Here is an 18927-nt window from a genome sequence, read left to right as displayed (position 1 = left end):
TGAGGGACAGGACACTTTTCAGTCGAAATCCCTTTGTCCAAACAGCAGCTGGTCCACACTTTTCTCCATGCGTTGAACCTCAACAACAAGGTGTCTTTGTTGTCTGCAACCTCCACCATCGTCGGTTTGTTTGGTGAGCAAAGATCTTGCGCTCGGGGAGGTCCTTTTTGCACCATTAATAACCTATTGATAACTGCCTTGAACGAAAGCCCTTTAGCTACTGTAGCTGCTGAATAATGCAAAACTTTAATGAAATGCCTGCTTGCGAAAAGACTCCGAGACCATTAAAATGCCTCTACTGAGGCCTGTAAAACTGAGGATGGTCAATGTTAAAATTATATCTGTGCTTAAATGATGGCATTTATGAGCCATTACCACAAACTGATGAAAACAAACATTATCATAAGTGAATGTACTGTTTTAAAGGGACAGTTCAACACACAAAAAAACACTGTCATTATTTGCTCACCCTCATGTCATTTCAAACCAGTAAAAGTTTCATTGCAGAACACAAAAAGTCACCCTTGTAAAAATAGCCTCTTGTGAAATATAAGCTTTTAAGCTCTTTTAAGCTTAGAATGGTCACTGAGACTGAGAATGACAGAAACATGTTTAATTAAAAAAATAAAATAAAAATAAAAATAAACAAATAGGTGTAATTTTCTTTATGCAAACTAAACGTTATGTTAAAATTGTTTTAACATTTTTGGAGAAAATATGACCTGGACTTCTTTTCATTATAATTGTTCATATTTAACGCCCTGAAATGCCAGCGTTCATACTCCAGTCAACAAGTCATAAGGGTAAATTTTTTTGAGACACTTTGAAATATTTCAAATATAAGGAAAGTGTTGAAGGTAATATGTCCATTAGCAACACACAAGGTCTATGGAATGTTATGAAGTGTATTAGCTTATCTGCTGATGATAAAAATAGGATAAATAAGCTGATCAAGAGAGCTGGTTCAGTTATTGGTCTTATCCCAGACTCACTTGAGGTCATTGTGGAGAAGAGGATAAGGTTGAAATAAATTTTTTTTAATGTTTTTGAAGGCCATCCACTACAAGTGTTTTTAATGGACTTAGAAGCTCTTTCAGCGAGCGTTTAATTATGCCTCGGTGCTCCAGTGAGCGACTGAGAAGGACTTTTGTTCCTGCAGCAGTCAGATATTTTAATGAACACTGTTGATTGTCAAACTGTTGAACTGTCTGTTCTTTGCCTTGCATTTCTGAATTGTGTAACTGTATCCTGTTATAATCATGTCTCATTGGTCTCTTAATCGTGTTTTCATGGTCTAAATGTTGAATTATTTATTTACATGTGTTAGCTGTGTGGTGTGCTTGTGGCTGTATGTTTTAAGTTGGTGGCTGTGGCGGAGGCGTGGTTTAGCGAAGTCTGCAACGGGAGAGCGAGTGAAGAGACGAGCGGCGATAAGTGGTTCAGGTGAGAAACAAGTAACACCTGGATCTCGTTTCAGTGATTGGCGTGGGGAACTCGCATTTAAGGAGCGCGACAGCCGGCGAAAGGGGAGAGAGACGGGGACTCGTGAGCGCAGGAAGCTGGAGAGCGATCGAGCAAACCAGACGCAGTATCCGTGGCCGAAGTGCTGTTAGAAAGTGCGCGCACCTGCCGCGCTTGTTTGTTTGTTTGTTTATTTGTTTTGTTTTGGTTTTTGGAATAAAGCCTCTCACGAGCCCCGTACGCCGACTCTGGTCTCCTTCCTCTACTCTGATTGAACCTTCATTACACTGGTGCCGAAACCCGGGAGGAAGGAGAGCGTTCGCCATGCAGACTCCGTCAGCTACATCAGCCTCGCCATTTGCGGACATCATATCATCGCTCGCGGGCCTGCACCAAGAACACCACCAGGCCCTGCTGGACCTGCGGGCCGACCAAGACCACCGGTTCCAGGCGATGATGCGGGCCCAGCAGGAGGACCGCGAGCTGGTCCGGAGCTTGCTGGACCGGGAGGCTCGGACGGGGACGGCCTCCCCCAGCGCCCCGCCCCCTCACATGCCACTCCCCAAGATGGGACCCACTGACGACCCGGAGGCTTTCCTTGACTTGTTCGAGCGGACTGCGGAGGCGTGTGGGTGGCCGGTGGACAGCTGGCCCGTACGGGTGATCCCTCTGCTGTCGGGGGAGGCCCAGAAGGCGGCCCAACAACTACCCGTCCCGAACCTCCTGGTCTACGCCGACCTCAGACGAGCCATCCTCCAGAGGGTGGGCCTCAGCCCAGAACAACATCGCCAGCGCTTCCGGTCACTGGAGCTGGCCGAGGCGGGCCGACCCTTTGTGTTGGCGCAGCAGCTCCGGGACTCGTGCCGCAAATGGCTGTTGGCCGGGGACGGCGATGCCGAATCCATCATCAACGCGGTGGTACTGGAGCAGTTCATCTCCCGCCTTCCAAAGAAGTCCGCCCAGTGGGTCCAGTGCCACCGCCCGGCGTCGCTGGATCTGGCCATCCAACTGGCGGAGGATCAGCTGGCGGCGTGCTCCGGGGTCGGCGAGCCCCTCCCTGCTGTCTCTCTCTCTCTCTCTGTTTCCCCCTCCCCCCCCACTCCGAAATCTCTCCCTCTCCCTAGGTCCCGTTGGGTGGGGCCACCGAGGGCTGCGCCCCGCTGGAGGGTGGCGATGGAGCCTGCGGCCGGGGCCCGAGGTCCCGCACGAGGGATGGCCGCTCCCCAGCGACGGGGGAGTGAAGACACTCCGGCTGCTTCCCCACGTCAATCCCCTGAGCCACTTCCCGCCACTAGGGCAGCGGGGAGACCCGGGCCAGCCTGCTGGCGTTGCGGGGATCCGGGCCACTTTGTGGACAGGTGCCCGATGATGGAGGTGGGGACACTGGTCCGGATCCCGGACGACCCGCAGGCGGCCCCCGATCAAGCCGGGCTGTACCAAATACCCGTGAGTATTAAGGGGGGTACCTATCAGGCTCTGGTGGATTCAGGTTGTAACCAGACCTCCATCCATCAAAGCCTGATACAATCCGCGGCATTGGATACGGGCCGCATGGTTAAGGTGAGGTGTGTGCACGGGGATATAAGGGAATATCCATTAAAAGCCATAGGTATTAAATTTCGGGGCCATAAGCATAGTGTGGAGGTGGCCGTTAGTCCGCGCCTCCGGCATCCGCTAATTTTGGGGACGAATTGGCCAGCATTTCAGCATTTACTAGGGTGTTTGACAGCGGGTGCCGTCGGGGGAAAGAACCAGCCGGGGGGCGGGGCGAGCGCTCAGGTGGGAGAATCTGTCCCGGGGCCTAGCGGGGCGGTCTCAGGGGAACCGAGTGGCATGGCGAGGCTAAACCTTGCCGGCCGCGATGACTTTCCCCTGGAACAATCCCAGGACGAGACGCTGAAGCATGCCTTCGAGCAGGTCCGCTCGATCGATGGGCGGGTCCTCCACCCTGAGCGTCCGCTATCCCACCCGTATTTTGCCGTTATTAAAGACAGGTTGTATCGAGTGACCCACGACGCTCAGACAAATGAAGATACAACCCAGCTGTTAGTACCGCGGAGCCGTCGGGAAATGCTTTTCCGGACGGCGCATTGTAATCCTATGGCAGGGCACTTAGGAGTAGCAGCAACACTAAATCGTCTAACGACCCGATTCTTTTGGCCGGGCATTCACGAGAACGTGCGCAGGTGGTGCGCGTCTTGTCGGGAATGTCAGCTGGTAAACCCACCGGCCGTTCCAAAAGCGCCTTTGCGCCCTATTCCTCTAGTGCAGGTCCCCTTCGAGCGAATTGGTATGGACCTGATCGGGCCGTTAGAGCGATCCGCACGGGGACACCGTTTCGCGTTAGTCTTAGTGGATTACGCGACACGGTATCCAGAAGCAGTGGCGCTCCGCAACATCTCAGCCAAAAGTGTGGCGGATGCCTTGTTTCGTTTAATCTCCCGCGTGGGAATCCCAAAAGAGATTCTCACGGACCAGGGCACCGCGTTTATGTCGCGCACGTTAAACGAATTATACGGATTATTGGGCATTAAAGCGGTGCGTACCAGCGTCTATCACCCACAAACGGACGGTCTGGTCGAACGGTTTAATCGCACATTAAAAACCATGATCCGGAAATTCGTACATGAAGACGCGAAAAATTGGGACCGTTGGCTAGAACCCCTCTTATTTGCTGTGCGCGAAGTCCCTCAAGCCTCCACGGGGTTTTCCCCCTTCGAGCTTCTCTATGGACGTCAGCCCAGGGGGGTGCTAGACGTCCTGAGAGAAACTTGGGAGGACGGACACTCGGATAGCAAAAATGAAATTCAATATGTCCTGGACCTGCGCGCAAAACTCCATACACTGGGGCGGCTCTCTATGGAGAATTTGCTTCAGGCCCAGGGCAGACAAAGCCAGCTATATAACCGGGGAACTAAGCTACGAGAATTTGCACCGGGAGATAAAGTGCTCGTTTTACTGCCAACCTCTAGCTCCAAATTGTTAGCCAAGTGGCAAGGACCATTTGAGGTCACACGGCGGATAGGAGATCTCAATTATGAGGTAATACGGACAGATAGAGGCGACTCACGGCAAATCTACCACCTCAACCTCCTTAAAAAATGGAGCGGGGAGGAGTCAGTGTTGCTAGCGACGGTAGTGAGTGGGGAGGATGATCTCGGGCCAGAGGCGATTATTAAAGGAAAACCCCTCGCACTGGCTCTAGGAGGGGACCACCTCTCGCCCTCGCAGCTCACTGACATCGCGCAGTTGCAGGTAGAATTTGCAGACGTGTTTTCGCCCCTACCCGGCCGTACGGACCTGATTCAGCACCACATTGAGACAGAGCCGGGAGTCGTAATTCGCAGCCGGCCATATAGATTGCCTGAACACAAAAAAAAGGTAGTTCAGACCGAATTAGAGGCTATGCTGGGGATGGGAGTAATCGAGGAGTCACACAGCGATTGGGCGAGCCCGATAGTTTTGGTGCCCAAAACGGACGGCTCGATACGGTTCTGTGTAGACTATCGCAGGGTGAATGCAATTTCCAAATTTGATGCTTATCCAATGCCGCGGATTGACGAGTTGCTCGATCGGTTAGGCACGGCTCGTTTTTATTCGACATTGGACTTAACCAAAGGTTATTGGCAGATCCCCTTATCTCCCATTTCCAAAGAAAAGACCGCCTTCACCACGCCGTTTGGATTACACCAATTTGTTACGCTTCCGTTCGGCTTGTTCGGGGCCCCGGCTACGTTTCAGCGCCTCATGGATCGAGTGCTGCGGCCCCATGCTGCATATGCCGCCGCCTACCTGGATGATATTATCATCTATAGTGGGGACTGGCAGCGGCATATGGAGCATGTGAGGGCGGTCCTCAGGGCGCTGAGACGGGCGGGGCTAACGGCCAACCCGAAGAAGTGCGCAGTTGGGCGGGTGGAGGTAAAGTATCTGGGCTTCCACTTGGGCCACGGGCAGGTGCGTCCCCAAATTGATAAGACGGCAGCAATTGCAACCTGTCCCAGGCCCAAGACCAAAAGGGAGGTGAGGCAGTTCTTGGGGCTGGCGGGATATTACAGGAGGTTTATTCCTCATTATTCGGACCTCACCAGCCCGTTGACTGACCTCACTAAAAAGGAGGTACCAGATACGGTCCAGTGGACGGAGCCGTGCCAACGGGCCTTTACCCGAGTTAAAGCGGCCCTGTGTGGCGGGCCGCTCCTGCACTCTCCTAACTTTGCTCTCCCCTTTTTTTTGCAGACCGACGCATCGGACAGGGGGCTGGGCGCGGTCCTGTCCCAGGAGGTGGGGGGGGAAGACCGCCCGGTGCTGTACATTAGTCGGAAGCTCTCCAAGAGAGAGACTAAGTACAGCACCATAGAGAAGGAGTGTTTGGCCATCAGGTGGGCGGTTCTCACCCTTCGTTACTACCTCCTGGGACGGGAGTTCACCCTCTGCTCGGACCACGCGCCCCTCCAGTGGCTCCACCGCATGAAGGATACCAACGCGCGAATCACCCGTTGGTATCTAGCTTTACAGCCATTTAAGTTCAAGGTGATTCACAGGCCGGGGGCGCAGATGGCTGTGGCCGATTTCCTCTCCAGGAATGGGGGGGGGGGGGGGGGCTGCAGGCCGGATGGCTCCCCGGCCTGAGTCGGGCGGTGGGGGTATGTGGCGGAGGCGTGGTTTAGCGAAGTCTGCAACGGGAGAGCGAGTGAAGAGACGAGCGGCGATAAGTGGTTCAGGTGAGAAACAAGTAACACCTGGATCTCGTTTCAGTGATTGGCGTGGGGAACTCGCATTTAAGGAGCGCGACAGCCGGCGAAAGGGGAGAGAGACGGGGACTCGTGAGCGCAGGAAGCTGGAGAGCGATCGAGCAAACCAGACGCAGTATCCGTGGCCGAAGTGCTGTTAGAAAGTGCGCGCACCTGCCGCGCTTGTTTGTTTGTTTGTTTATTTGTTTTGTTTTGGTTTTTGGAATAAAGCCTCTCACGAGCCCCGTACGCCGACTCTGGTCTCCTTCCTCTACTCTGATTGAACCTTCATTACAGTGGCAAACCAGTTTCCCTCTCTGGATTAATAAAGTCTTCTCACTCACTCACTCATTTGGCCGAGATACTACTATTTGAAAATCTGGAATCTGAAGATGCAAAAAATCACCTTTAATGTTGTCCAAATGAAGTCCTTAGCAATGCATACTACTAATGCGAATATATTTTTACATATCCTAATGATTTGTGGCATAAAAGTAAAATCGATAATTTTGACACATACTATGTATCGTTGGTTATTGCTACAAATATACCTGTGCTACTTTATGACTGGTTTTGTGCACCAGACTCCAGATTCACATGTATGTTTGTTCTGACTTTCATTGTTCCAACACAAAACATTCCCCAAAGTATTTGAAATACTGTACAATTAAACCTTTAAGCTTAAAAAATGTCGTAAAATTGGTGCGTACAACCACATTCCAAGTCTTCTGAAGTCATACGAAGCTTTATGTAATGAACAGAATGAAATGTTGAAAATTATATACTATAAAATTCTGATTGCAATTAACTGCGGCGATCGGGTCCTAGCCAGTGAAATCATTTATAGTGGTTCTGTGAACCAAATCAAATGATTCACTCATAAGATCCAACTCAGAAAAGTCTTGGAAATTACTGCACAAGTCAAATGGATCACTTTGTTTTGTAGCCTACTTTCATGGTATTTTTGCATAATTTGTAAACCTTAAAACCATCGCGTTTGGAACAACGTAAGCATCAGTAAATGATAACAGTTGCTTTTAATCCACGTTTGGGTGAACTGTCCCTTTAAAACTATGTTTTGTCTGTTCCTCTCAGAACACACCGTTCAATTCATCTCCATCCTCCAGACTTTTACCCAGCTGTGCGAGGAGGTTGGCTTGGGCTGCGTTTTTTTTGTGCTTCTTGCCGTCGTAGTGCTGTCTGGCCATGCCGGGGTTGTTGAACCAGGCCTTACACATTTGGCAGTAGCGGTGTGAGAGCTTGCCATGTATAGAAGGATTTCCCGCCGAGTCTTCAGTCACCATATGCTCTGAACTGGCTGTCGCCTCTGTAAAGAGGGCATAACAGACTTAGTATACTAGTGTACTGTACATTAATTACCAAACAGGCTACATTTTGAAGAATAAGAATAAAACAAGAAGAAGAGATTAAAAAAGAGACATATTTGTAGATTAAATCATGTGCAACATACCAAGTTAACGGAGAGCCTTAAAATTAAAATGGCATATACTTTTCTAATTTTATTTATCAATATCCAGTCCACAACAGCAGGTGTTTGACAGCATTAATAACACATATTAGAATTTCCGAGACGTATATGTGGTTCAGTTGACATCTTTTGCTTGCGGTCTGTCTCACCTGTCACAGGCTCATGTCAGTTTGAAGTATTTCATGGGTAAAGGACGCAAATTAGGAACACGGGATGTCCCCTGTGGCTGCAGCTTAATAAGATGCATTCTGAATCTCATGACTCTAATATGATGAATATGTTTCATAAACAGAGGGATGTAATTCGACTCACATTAGAAGGTATAAGCTTGTGTTTTCCTCGTCTGTATTGAGAAGTAAATTTTTTATTACAAAGTCAAAAAAAGGTTTTTAGTCATCAAACCACACTCAGTCATTGTAAACAACAAACAACAGACTACACTGACAGCAGTCACACGTCATAACGTATAAAATAGGAATGGTGAATGGCACAAATTGAGCGTGTCTTGGCTCTTCTGCGCTTTTTCAAGTGAAGGATATATCTGGGTAGATGACATTGGCAGCTCTACAAGTGTATTTATAGAAGGTATCAAAATAACTAGATAACGTGAAGCATTCTTTTTTCCTCAGTGTTCATCCAAATCTCTGAGGTGTTTTCATTCTAACACATGATCAGAGTGTGATATGAAACACTACCTTGACAGATAGAGTGGGCTCAAGAGTATGAAAATACCTCACGAGTGAAAATATTTAGCATTTTTTCCCAATTTAATACACAAATGTTTTCACTGTCAATTATGTTATCAGCATAACAAATCTAGAACTTTTTTCAACATTTCTCTGCCACTTTCAAAAATGCTTTCTGGATGTACTGTTCAAATGTTTGAAGTTAGTTTTTATTTTAATTATTTTTTATTTTAAGAAAGTCATATTTTTATTCAGAAAGGATACTTTAAATAGATCACAAGGAAAAATTATTATATACTTTTTTTTTTTTTCTGTCATTTTGCACCCTCGGGTGTCTTAGCCACACGCAGTCATGCACATTAAGTGAGTCTGTGATGTGTTGTTCCTGCTACAGGCTTTGCTCTTATCATAAACACGCCGCAAGCGACAGTCTTGAGAACATAAACCTCTAATGTGCCTAATGCCCTCACATCTAAATAAATAAAAAACACGGGCCAGTTGCATAAACGTAGCCTTTATGTTATATGTATACGAGTATTTGGATTCAACTAGGACTAATCTACGGTTTATTGTAACCGAATTAAGAAAATAAATTCCTTTTTTTATTTAGCAAGACTAGTCTAAACCTTTTATTCAACCGGCCCCATGCAGGACATCCAGCTGCAGTTCTAATATACTGTAAACTTGTCAAAACCCAGTTTTAAAATGTAAGTGGTGCGTGTCCATGCATAATTTTCAAACATCCTTGGTTGAACAGTTCACTTCCCCACAGGCTGCTTAGGACGTCATATACACGTAAAGCTCATTAAAGTATGATTCAGGAACAGCATGGCCTATAAATATGGTGATCTAGATGATCAGCACCTCCTACCTTTAGATGTGATGGCAGGTGGCTCTCCCAGCAGGAGCCTGAGTCTCTTGGCGTGGATCTTGCCCTGGTAGTGCGACTGGGCCACCACCGCCGAAGTGAACGACATATTGCACAGCGTGCAGCACTTGTTCTTGTCCACATCTCCCTCCACACTGCCCTGGGACGACACAGAGGCAGACACATACTCTGATATCCTTTAACCAGAAGCATTTATCACCTTCAGCTAATGATACAAGAGAACAGGATGATTTATGAAGCAAATGTGTTATTATAACTTCAAGAGGAAGAAATGAAATTTGGCTGTCAAACTGGCAGATGTGGGTCGCGCTGTGGAGAAGTAATTCTAAAACTGGTTTCACAAATATTCTACTTCCTGCGCTGATGCAACTGCTCTGAGATTCTTATATCGACTGATATTGGCTCTGAGTTCTGTTGGGAAAGTAACTTCGAAACTTTAGCTAGCCTAGCTAAATGCTAATCATTATTTAAAGTGCAATCAAACTATTCTTTTGAAAAAGTTGTTAAATTCAATAGATACCAACACTGAAGCTATTTGAATGGGCAGTATTTATATGTATATACTCATACACCATATATATATATATATATATATATATATATATATATATATATATATATAGTTCAAAATGTATTAAAAATGCATTGATATTTTAGGTGTATTTTAAAATACATTTTGCAAGGTCAATGCCATGCAATAAACACAGGTTATAAAAGCAGGTGAGTCTATGGAATATGAATCATAAAAACATTACAAAAAGTATTACGAGACAATCTATGAACTCATCAAATTTCTCCTTTCTTCACTGAAAAATAGACAATAAATTAAAGCATTATCTTTTTTTTTTTTTACAATAAATGTTCCATTAAACATGAAATAATGTGACCACGATTGACTTTCCAAGCTTTGATTGTTCCCTAAGCATTGTGCTTGAACTGAGGTCTGTCTTCTCTCCGTATGAGAAATGCCGCAGGCATCGATCTGTGTCTACTCGTTCTGCTTCTTGTTATTCCTCTCCTGACACGCCATAATGTCTTTATTTACTCACCCAAGGGGAAAGACCTCACCAACATGCAGCTAAACCATGAACGTCTGTTTAGACATTGACCTCGGCTGGAAACAATCAACACATCACGGCATCGCTTTCAATATCAAGGGAATTTTCAATATTGCAGACCGCATCAACAGACAACAGACATGGCGACTTAAACTGACACAAGTTTACATTGTGAGATAAACCGTAGAAATACACGAGGAGCAGAGACTCAAATGTTTTAGATGCTTTATATGTGTTTCTGTGGGGTTTAGACTGCCAGTCTGTTATTTTAATTAAAATAGTCAAGTGTTATCTAATGCTGATTTGGTGTAATCAAGGTTAGAAAACTGAGTTTATATCAGAAGAAACGGTCAACAGCACAGATGTTTTCAAGAGGTCTGCAGTTGGGCTTGAGACACACACACAGGGATGCAGGTGTGTATTTCTTCACTTACATCATCTGTTCGAAGCTTCTTTGCAGGACAGCCACCATCCACCGGGTGCAACATGTAATACAGACGAACTTTGTTCGCATGCTTTCGACTCTGCAAGAAAATGAGAGAGATGGGACAGTATATGAGAGGTGCTTTCAAAAGCAGCCCATTTCATTACAGTGCTGACAGAAAAACAACTAGCTATTGATTACCAAACTAAGTGATGTCAGGCCCCAAACAATTCTCATCAGAGCTACAGGAACAAGATTATGGGCCACTGCTTTCATTCCTCAAAGCTTGATATGCCCCTCTCTGGGCTCTGAATGATCGCTCCTGTGGGTGGATAAAGGTCCGTATTGATTGTTGTACAGCCGATGAATGCCCAGCCGTATGAACAGTAAAACGGCACCAGAAGAGTAATTCTCACCAAGGGTCCTCCAATCCATTATCAACCAACCAACCAGAGAGATATCTGCCCCCAAAACACTAAATCTGCATGAAAGTGATGTGGAGTTATATCTCCCTTTAAGCCATCATAAACTAAAATGATGCCTGGAAAACAAAAGGATTTTGGGAGTCTAGAAGGCAGAAAGATGAATCATCAGACATTAAAGGAACAGTTCACAATAATGAAATCTCTGGTCAAACTCACTCCTAAAAACTCCCCAAATCTCTTTCTTTTATCTGGAAACACTAGAGAGATTTTACAGAATGTCCTTGATATTTTCATAAACATAAAAGTATCACGTGGTTTGGTTGACGCATACACTATATATCTTCTGAAGCTGATATGAAAGCATTATGCGAGCCAGAGAATTCAATTTAAATGTTTATTCAATAATCTTCCACTTTATAAAATAAAAAATGACAGGTATACTGTATAATTTCATGTATGAATGAACAATTATTCATGAAAATGAATAATTGTAACTAATCTCATGATTTCTGACTCATCTTTAGAGTGAAACCATATTAATAGCAAATTCAGTAAATGTGATAAAATATTTTTTTATTAAACACTGATTTCAAAATTTAAACTGAATAAAATGTAATTAAAACAAAAAAAATATATAAAAAAAATTACAAATGTATTTAAATTTAACTTTAACAGCCAAGAAAGAAAAAAAAAAAGACAGACAGTCTGAAACCTGTATGGAAAACAGCAGCATGAACATTCTGCTGAATATTTTCCTTTCTTTTTAGTTTATATATGTTTGAGTATTCAAATATACATGGTATTTAACACTTATAAATAATGACTTTTTAATGAATCTTCTCCATTTGTGCTCCACAGAAAGTAAGTCAGGTTTGGGATGACATGAGGGGGAGTAAATGATGACTATTTAGGCTGCACTTCTCCTTTCACAGCTCAGAGTAACTGTTCCAATCATTTTGCAAATATTATTATTAAAGCTGAATGTATTTAGTCAAGCAGACCTTGTGTCAGGCCAGTCTAAACCATTGATATTTAACTTACACTTGTGTTCACATTCACTAGAGTGAATTTTCACCTCTGCGAGGAGCTTCAGAATAGAGCAGTGAGGTGATAATTGACCCGGGACTCAGCCCTGAGGTGTTCCCTCACCTTTTCCCTCTCCTCTTGCTCATCTGATCATTTCAACCCATTGACACAATATCAGGCCTCTACTTTAAGGTATCTGACCCTGCATAGGTCAACTGAATCACTTACATTGTGGCTGCATTTATACATAAAGATGCCACAACATCCCAGTTAGGCGGTTGTGATGAATGTTTGGCATTGATCTTAACTGTCTGTTCTCATGTAATAAACGAAGCGTCTAGGGCTAGCGTTGACTTTGTTCGTTCTAGGGAGCTCGACTCTCCTCAGCGGGGTGGTGGCACACGGATCGGTCTCATTAAATGCATGACCACGCAGCCTCATCGCTCTGTCTCCAGCAAACTTCTACCGTCCTCATTATAGCACCAACCAGCTGACAATAACAAGCTTGCACCTCAGGGCTTTGTTTTCCGAATTCTGCGAGGAAAATGAAAGAAAACCAAAAGCAGATGTGTCACAGTGTTGTAATGAGGAAAATGCAGCACATTTTACGATGCATTTGTAGAGCACAACTGTAGGGTTCTGTAAAAAGTGCAACTTTTGTTCATTTGCATTATCTTTAGCAATGTAAAGCTTTCAATACAGACCTAACATCCTAGTGTTGCAAGTTTTGTAGAAAGTGTTTAATTGTAAAACTGCACTGCACTATAATCATGAAGAAAGATCCACCAGTCAGAAAAGTCTCTGTTACCAAGAAATCAGATTTAAAAAAAAAAATCTCTGCAGACATACAAATGACATATAAAAAAGTAAAAAAAAAAAAAAAAAAAAAAACAGTGATGATGTTACAGACTTTACATTTTGGTGACTTTTTACATTACCTAAATTCTTATTTCATAAAATTCTAAAAAGTTAATAAATTCACACTGTTTTTAAAAAAAGTGTATCAACATGTTTGTCTATTAAATTTTTTTTAAATAATGTCTTGTGATTTATTCATACTTTTCCTTACAAAAAACCTATTATAATTTTACCAGTTTTTTACTGAAAAAATATGCATATCAACTTATATATCAACAAATAATTGAAACATTTAACTTTTTTACTTTTTATATTTAAAATAGTACTATAATGTAATATAACAATGTAATATAATACTGTATAAGGTACGGTAACAGTTAGCTAATTAACATTGCCTTTTAACATTTACCCCTTTACAGTGTGTTGCAGTGTATATATATATGAATACTCTGCAATAAACATCAAATATATGGCATTGATTAATGACTTTCAAATATTTTCTGGTTGAATGACATCAATTGCAATACATGCATTGAGTAGTTCATTTTCTCAACATACAGTATATCCCATTTTGCCTTTCTTTTAAATACTTCATTGATTCAGATATTTAAATGACTTCAAACCTAAACTTTTTAGTGAAATGTCTATAGAGAAAATAAATGGAAAAATGAGTCCACAACTGGTTAAAAATTAATGTAATGAATAATCCCAATCTGTTTGGAGAAATATATATCAACCCGATTGTGACCTACCAATCTCTAAACATGATCTTTCACTAGGAAGCAGTGTTAAGAAAGCCGCTGATCCTTGTACCGACAGCCATCCTGCATGACCATGCCAAGCAACAAAAAGGTCAGATAAAATCTGAACCTTTCATGTTGAAAGCCTCATTATTTAAACATGAGAGATATAATATTGCAGACGAGACCAGACTCTAGATTGGGTTAACAAGCGAACAGCTGGTTCTCAGCCAGTGCAAGTGTGGAACACATGGCTCTGTTCCCTCAGGAGACAGAGAACGACAGGCAATAATTAAGACATCTCCATTCATGACTGAGGTAATGACATCTGATGCAAGAAGCTGTCATATGAATCAACCACTGTCTCGCTCGATGCATTCAATTGAACCGCAAAGAGAAAAATGAAGAAGACCAAAACCGCTGGGCTATTCAACCACACATTTTTAACTTGGCCCGAAATATCACAACTGCAGATATCCAGTAATTATCTGACTTGGATCCTGCCTTAAAAAACAGCTCTGAATTTGCCAGGAATAGTGTGGCTCCTATAGCGAGCTGCTGCGAAAAATCAGGAGAGTTTTAAAAAGAAAGAAAGCTGACAGTGCGCTGCGAGTGATCCATATGCACCCCACTAATGGTGAATCCCACTGGGGAACATGCATCAGTGGACCATTAACTGATGCAAATAAACAAAAGCAATTACTTTTTTAAATGTACTAAAATGCTAACACGTAGAGGGTAATTTGTGTACCCCCTCATGCTCTGTTAGTGTATTAATTGAAATTAGTCATGTGACTTGCATCTGTGATGGTTCAAATCGGGTTCCAAAGCAAGTTTTGTTTTAAAACAAATATAAATATGCTTTAGACATAACCAAGCAAATATGAGCCACAATACTTATTGCTCAGTTTAAAGGGAAGTACATATTATTATTATATTCAGTAATATTTTTTTGTATTATATTTGTTGATATACAGTAACAGTACAAATATCTAAATGTGGATACACATTTATGAATTAATGAGAAATGTTTGAGATCATACTGAAATCTCAGCCTGTTGAGTGAAATATTGAGATTGCTTATGAAACTCCACATGTATGTGAGATCACCAGAGATTTCTCAAGAGAAAAATCAACAGAAGACATGCACCAAACTCTCCAGTTAATTTCAGTGTTGTCTGGAAGAAATAATTGAGGTATTATCCTTGTTTAATTTTCTGATCTCACCGATGATTTTGACTTTCCTATGGGCAGGATTGTGGGATATCTATGTTGGTTGGTAACCTACTTACATATCTAGATTATCAGAAATAAATGTATTTACATACCGTGATTGACGGAGGGTGAAATTCATCTCTCTCTTTTTAATTGCATATGAATAATATCAGCAAAAATCGAATTAACCTACTTATCTGCTCTCATTTTAGAAAGTGCGCAGCAGACCGGATCAATTATTGACAGCGGATCAAATTAACGGGTATTAGTAAATGTGTATGCTTTATGTGAACGTGTGTGTGTGTGTTACTCACCTCATAGTGGGCGACTCTCTGTGACTCAGAGATAAGCTGAGCACTGCACACTTTGCAGTAGCTGTCAGTGAATAACCCCGGATCCACTTCTGTAGATTTCATCTAAAGAGGTATATTATGACAATCACTCATTTTTAAGCACATAACATGACACATGGTCACACATTCATTAGCAATGCCTCAAACTAAAAAAGGTATGAGGTCTAGCAAGAACCACTCAAATATCCTAAACTTATTATTATTACAAACTTTTCAATAGTCTTACAGTGAGAAAATAATCCAAACACAGCTTGATTGTCTAATCAAGCCATTTTCAGCGCATTTGTAAAGTCATAACCTCGCCAACATCAATCATGTAAGATTTCATTGCCGTGACATTCTGAGTTTATCATACAGTGACATTCTTTGCGCAAACTGATGAAATCTGTGACATTTGGATTTGGCGAAAGGAGAGGGATGTTGGAGAGGAGGGGGTATAATGAGAGAATAATCTGGCACCGCTCCATGTCAAAAGAGGCACCAACTTGCTGCCATGCCTGGAGGAGAAAGCAGTGCATAGTTTTTAATTCTGATCTGGGACCATCTGACATTAACCTGGTTCTGACCTTTAATAATCTAACACTGCAAAATGATTGTGGGTCATAATGAGAGATTTCTAATGACAGAAGGAGGTGAGGTCATCCATTTGGGCCATACACTCATTTGAAAAGCTCCTGGCACCCTACAGAGAACTTAAAGGAATAATTCACCCCAAAATTTTAATATTCTAGAATTGTATTCACTCTCAGACCATCTAAGATGTAGAAGGGTTTGATTCTTCATCAACACAGGACTGGAGAAATTTAACATTACATCACTGTCTCACCAATGGATGCATTGCAGTGAATGGGTGCCGTCAGAATGAGACATCACAATAATCCACATGACTTCAAACATCTTGTGAAGTGAAAAAGCTGCATGTTTGTAAGAAACAAATCCATTTTAGGGCATTTTAACTTGATACATGATATGTGCAAATGAAATGTATGATATGCGCAAATTTTTCTTATGAAAAGAGGACTCATCTAGCCCGAAACAATGGTTTGAAGTGGTTTTCTTACTGATGGATTTTTTTTTTTTGTTACACAGCTAATAAAAATACAGCTTTTCACTTCACAAGACGTTAACTGATGGACTGGAGTGGTGTGGATTGCTGGAGATGTTTTTATCAGCTGTTTGGACTTTCATTCTGATGGCACCCATTCACAGCAGAGGATCTCATCTACATCTAGGATGGCCCGAGCCAATTTTCATTTTGGAAATTAAAATTCAGACGCTGCTCTAGATTCTACTTCGGAGGACCTCGGAGGAAACAACTGCTTAGGGCTCATTTGTGATTCAGTGGCATTGCCAACTGAAATTTGATAAAAGAGTTTTATATAAATAAAATTAAGATTGTTTTCAAAGCCTTTCTCTCACCCTAGGGAACCTTCAAACCATCTATAAATCCCATGATTATTCCAAACAAGGCAGAAATTATGTTTCAGAATGTCTGTGACCCTCTGATGCCCCCCAAAAACTAAATAACACCCCGCAGCTTCCAGCAGTCCATAACTTTACCCTCCATCATCCAAAATCATTACCTCCGAAGAAAACACTCACAAACGCAAACAAATGCATTCTCACTCATGCACAGAACATTTGTGGTAAAGATCTTTATAGTAATCGGCCTCCTCAAAGGGAAATAACTGAATTATGAGTTGAATTGAAGTAACTGCCACTTCAAAGGCCTTTCTAAATGATAATCAATGGGTCAAATGGAGATCAGATTAGCAACTAGCCCTGCCAATTTCTCAGAAATGTAACCTTTAATTTAGACGTGCAGGATTACAGCAGCTTGAGTAACCAATTGGGAATTACATCACGACTGATCAGACACTGTATTTGAGACTTTAATTTGAACTGTGAATGCTCAGTACATAGTGATATCCATCAGACAGTCTAGAAAACCAAATATTCAAAATCAACATGACAGATATCTTACTAATTACCCTGAAATAACTCCTAATCTTAAAAGCTCAGAGAGGAAAAATAGAAGCCAAGCATGTTGCTTTTTTTAAGGAAAGAACTGGGCAGAAATGGATTTCTGAAGAGATGGATCTCTGTCAAAGTTAATCATGTCAATAAAAGCTCCAGCTAACAAAGGCCTGAGCAGATGAGCATGACGCTCTTCTTTCATGTGTGGAAAAGTGATTGCTTGCCTCACGTAAGCCCCAGAACCACTTACTGATTTCCCGTATGTAAAAAAATGCAATTTCTATAATTTTAATGAACGCTATAATGGAGAATAAGAGCAGGTGCTTTCTTTTTATTCCTACAAAACCCACTGTTCTGAGATGAGGAGAAGACTACACACAGCTGATGTGTCTACAAAGTTACCAGCACCAAACACAATAACATTACTGAACATATGCACATGCACAAGAATATTCTAATATTAATAAAAATATATGGTCATATTCTGAATATGTATGTACCATAAACACCTGATTTTCATAACCAGATTAAACCAGTATTCCAGAAATGTCAACATATGCTTCTACCGTTTAAAATTTTTGCTCATGTGAATGTCTTAGAAATACCAACCTAAATATGTATGCACTCACTCATCAATATAATACTATATATCCAAAACCGTTATGTATCCATATTTTCTATTTACACCTAAGGTTCTTCAAATAAAGATCATCAATATCCTGACCCAAAAATGTAAATTCTGTCATCATTTGCTCAGCCTAAAGTTGTTCCAAATCTGATTTATTTTTCTTCTGCTGAACACAAAAGAAGATATTTTGAAGCTCCACTGACTAACTATTGTTGTAATAGCATTGAATAGTACTTTGAATAGTATTTTATTTTTTTCTCATTCTGTGTAAGTCAGGAACCGAACCAGCAACTATTTGGTTACCCACATCAATCAAAATACCATTTTTTATGTACAGCAGAAATACTCACGCAGTTTAGGAATACCTTTGGGGTGTTTAAATAAGTCACAAATAGCTTTTATAAGGGTATACAGATGAGATTTACAGAAGCACTAAAAACAACAATAATAATAGTAGCTAGTAGTAGAAGTACAATAAAAATAAAAATAAACACTAAGTTGCTCTTTTAAGGATATGTTCTATGTTTAGGTTCATGCATTATGATGAATAAACATTCGCGTAAAAGTGAAAACAAAAGCTTACTTGTAATATCAAACTGTATCCCTGGTGCAGGTGTTCAGGAAAGACAGGCAGATGATTGTTGATCATAAAGTCCAGAGAGAGGGAGGGGGGGTAGGGGGAGAGAGAGAGAGAGACAGAGAGAGAGAGATTCTCGGTGTGTGTGTGTGTGTGTCTGCATCAGTGTCCTCAGTGAGCTCCATGCTCAGCGGCTGCTCTGTTCTCCGCCCAGGGCTTCGCTCATTGGCTGCCACCTTCACACATCGACAACGTGCAAATCAAGAAATAATTAATTTAAAGGAAATTAATTCTCATTTAAATAATCTGTGAGCTGTTGAAGAATTTGAAAACGCACGAGTGGTTATAAAAACACCCGTTTGATTGTGTACGGCAACCTCATCAACGC

General features: G+C 42.3%; 1 protein-coding gene across 2 annotated transcripts in view; it reads right to left on the bottom strand.

Annotated features, from left to right (window-relative positions):
- The window catches only part of LOC128021299 (zinc finger matrin-type protein 4-like), a 32310-nt gene extending 13622 nt beyond the window's left edge, over nt 1-18688 (bottom strand). Inside the window, exons 1-5 of one of the 2 annotated variants that reach the window (XM_052608414.1) lie at nt 18546-18688; nt 15319-15420; nt 10751-10840; nt 9241-9397; nt 7297-7521 (exon numbers count right to left, since the gene is read on the bottom strand). In XM_052608414.1, the coding sequence (XP_052464374.1) occupies nt 7297-7521; nt 9241-9397; nt 10751-10840; nt 15319-15420; nt 18546-18611 (640 nt within the window). In that variant the 5' untranslated portion in view covers nt 18612-18688. The remainder of the gene's footprint in view (nt 1-7296; nt 7522-9240; nt 9398-10750; nt 10841-15318; nt 15421-18545) is intronic. The other variant, XM_052608415.1, reaches the window with a different exon arrangement.
- Between the last annotated feature and the right edge of the window lie 239 nt (nt 18689-18927).

The sequence above is a fragment of the Carassius gibelio genome, chromosome A10 (assembly GCF_023724105.1).
Source record: "Carassius gibelio isolate Cgi1373 ecotype wild population from Czech Republic chromosome A10, carGib1.2-hapl.c, whole genome shotgun sequence".
Lineage (NCBI taxonomy): Eukaryota > Metazoa > Chordata > Actinopteri > Cypriniformes > Cyprinidae > Carassius > Carassius gibelio.
Note: the sequence above shows the minus strand (reverse complement) of the source record. Positions and strands in the feature narration are given on the sequence as shown.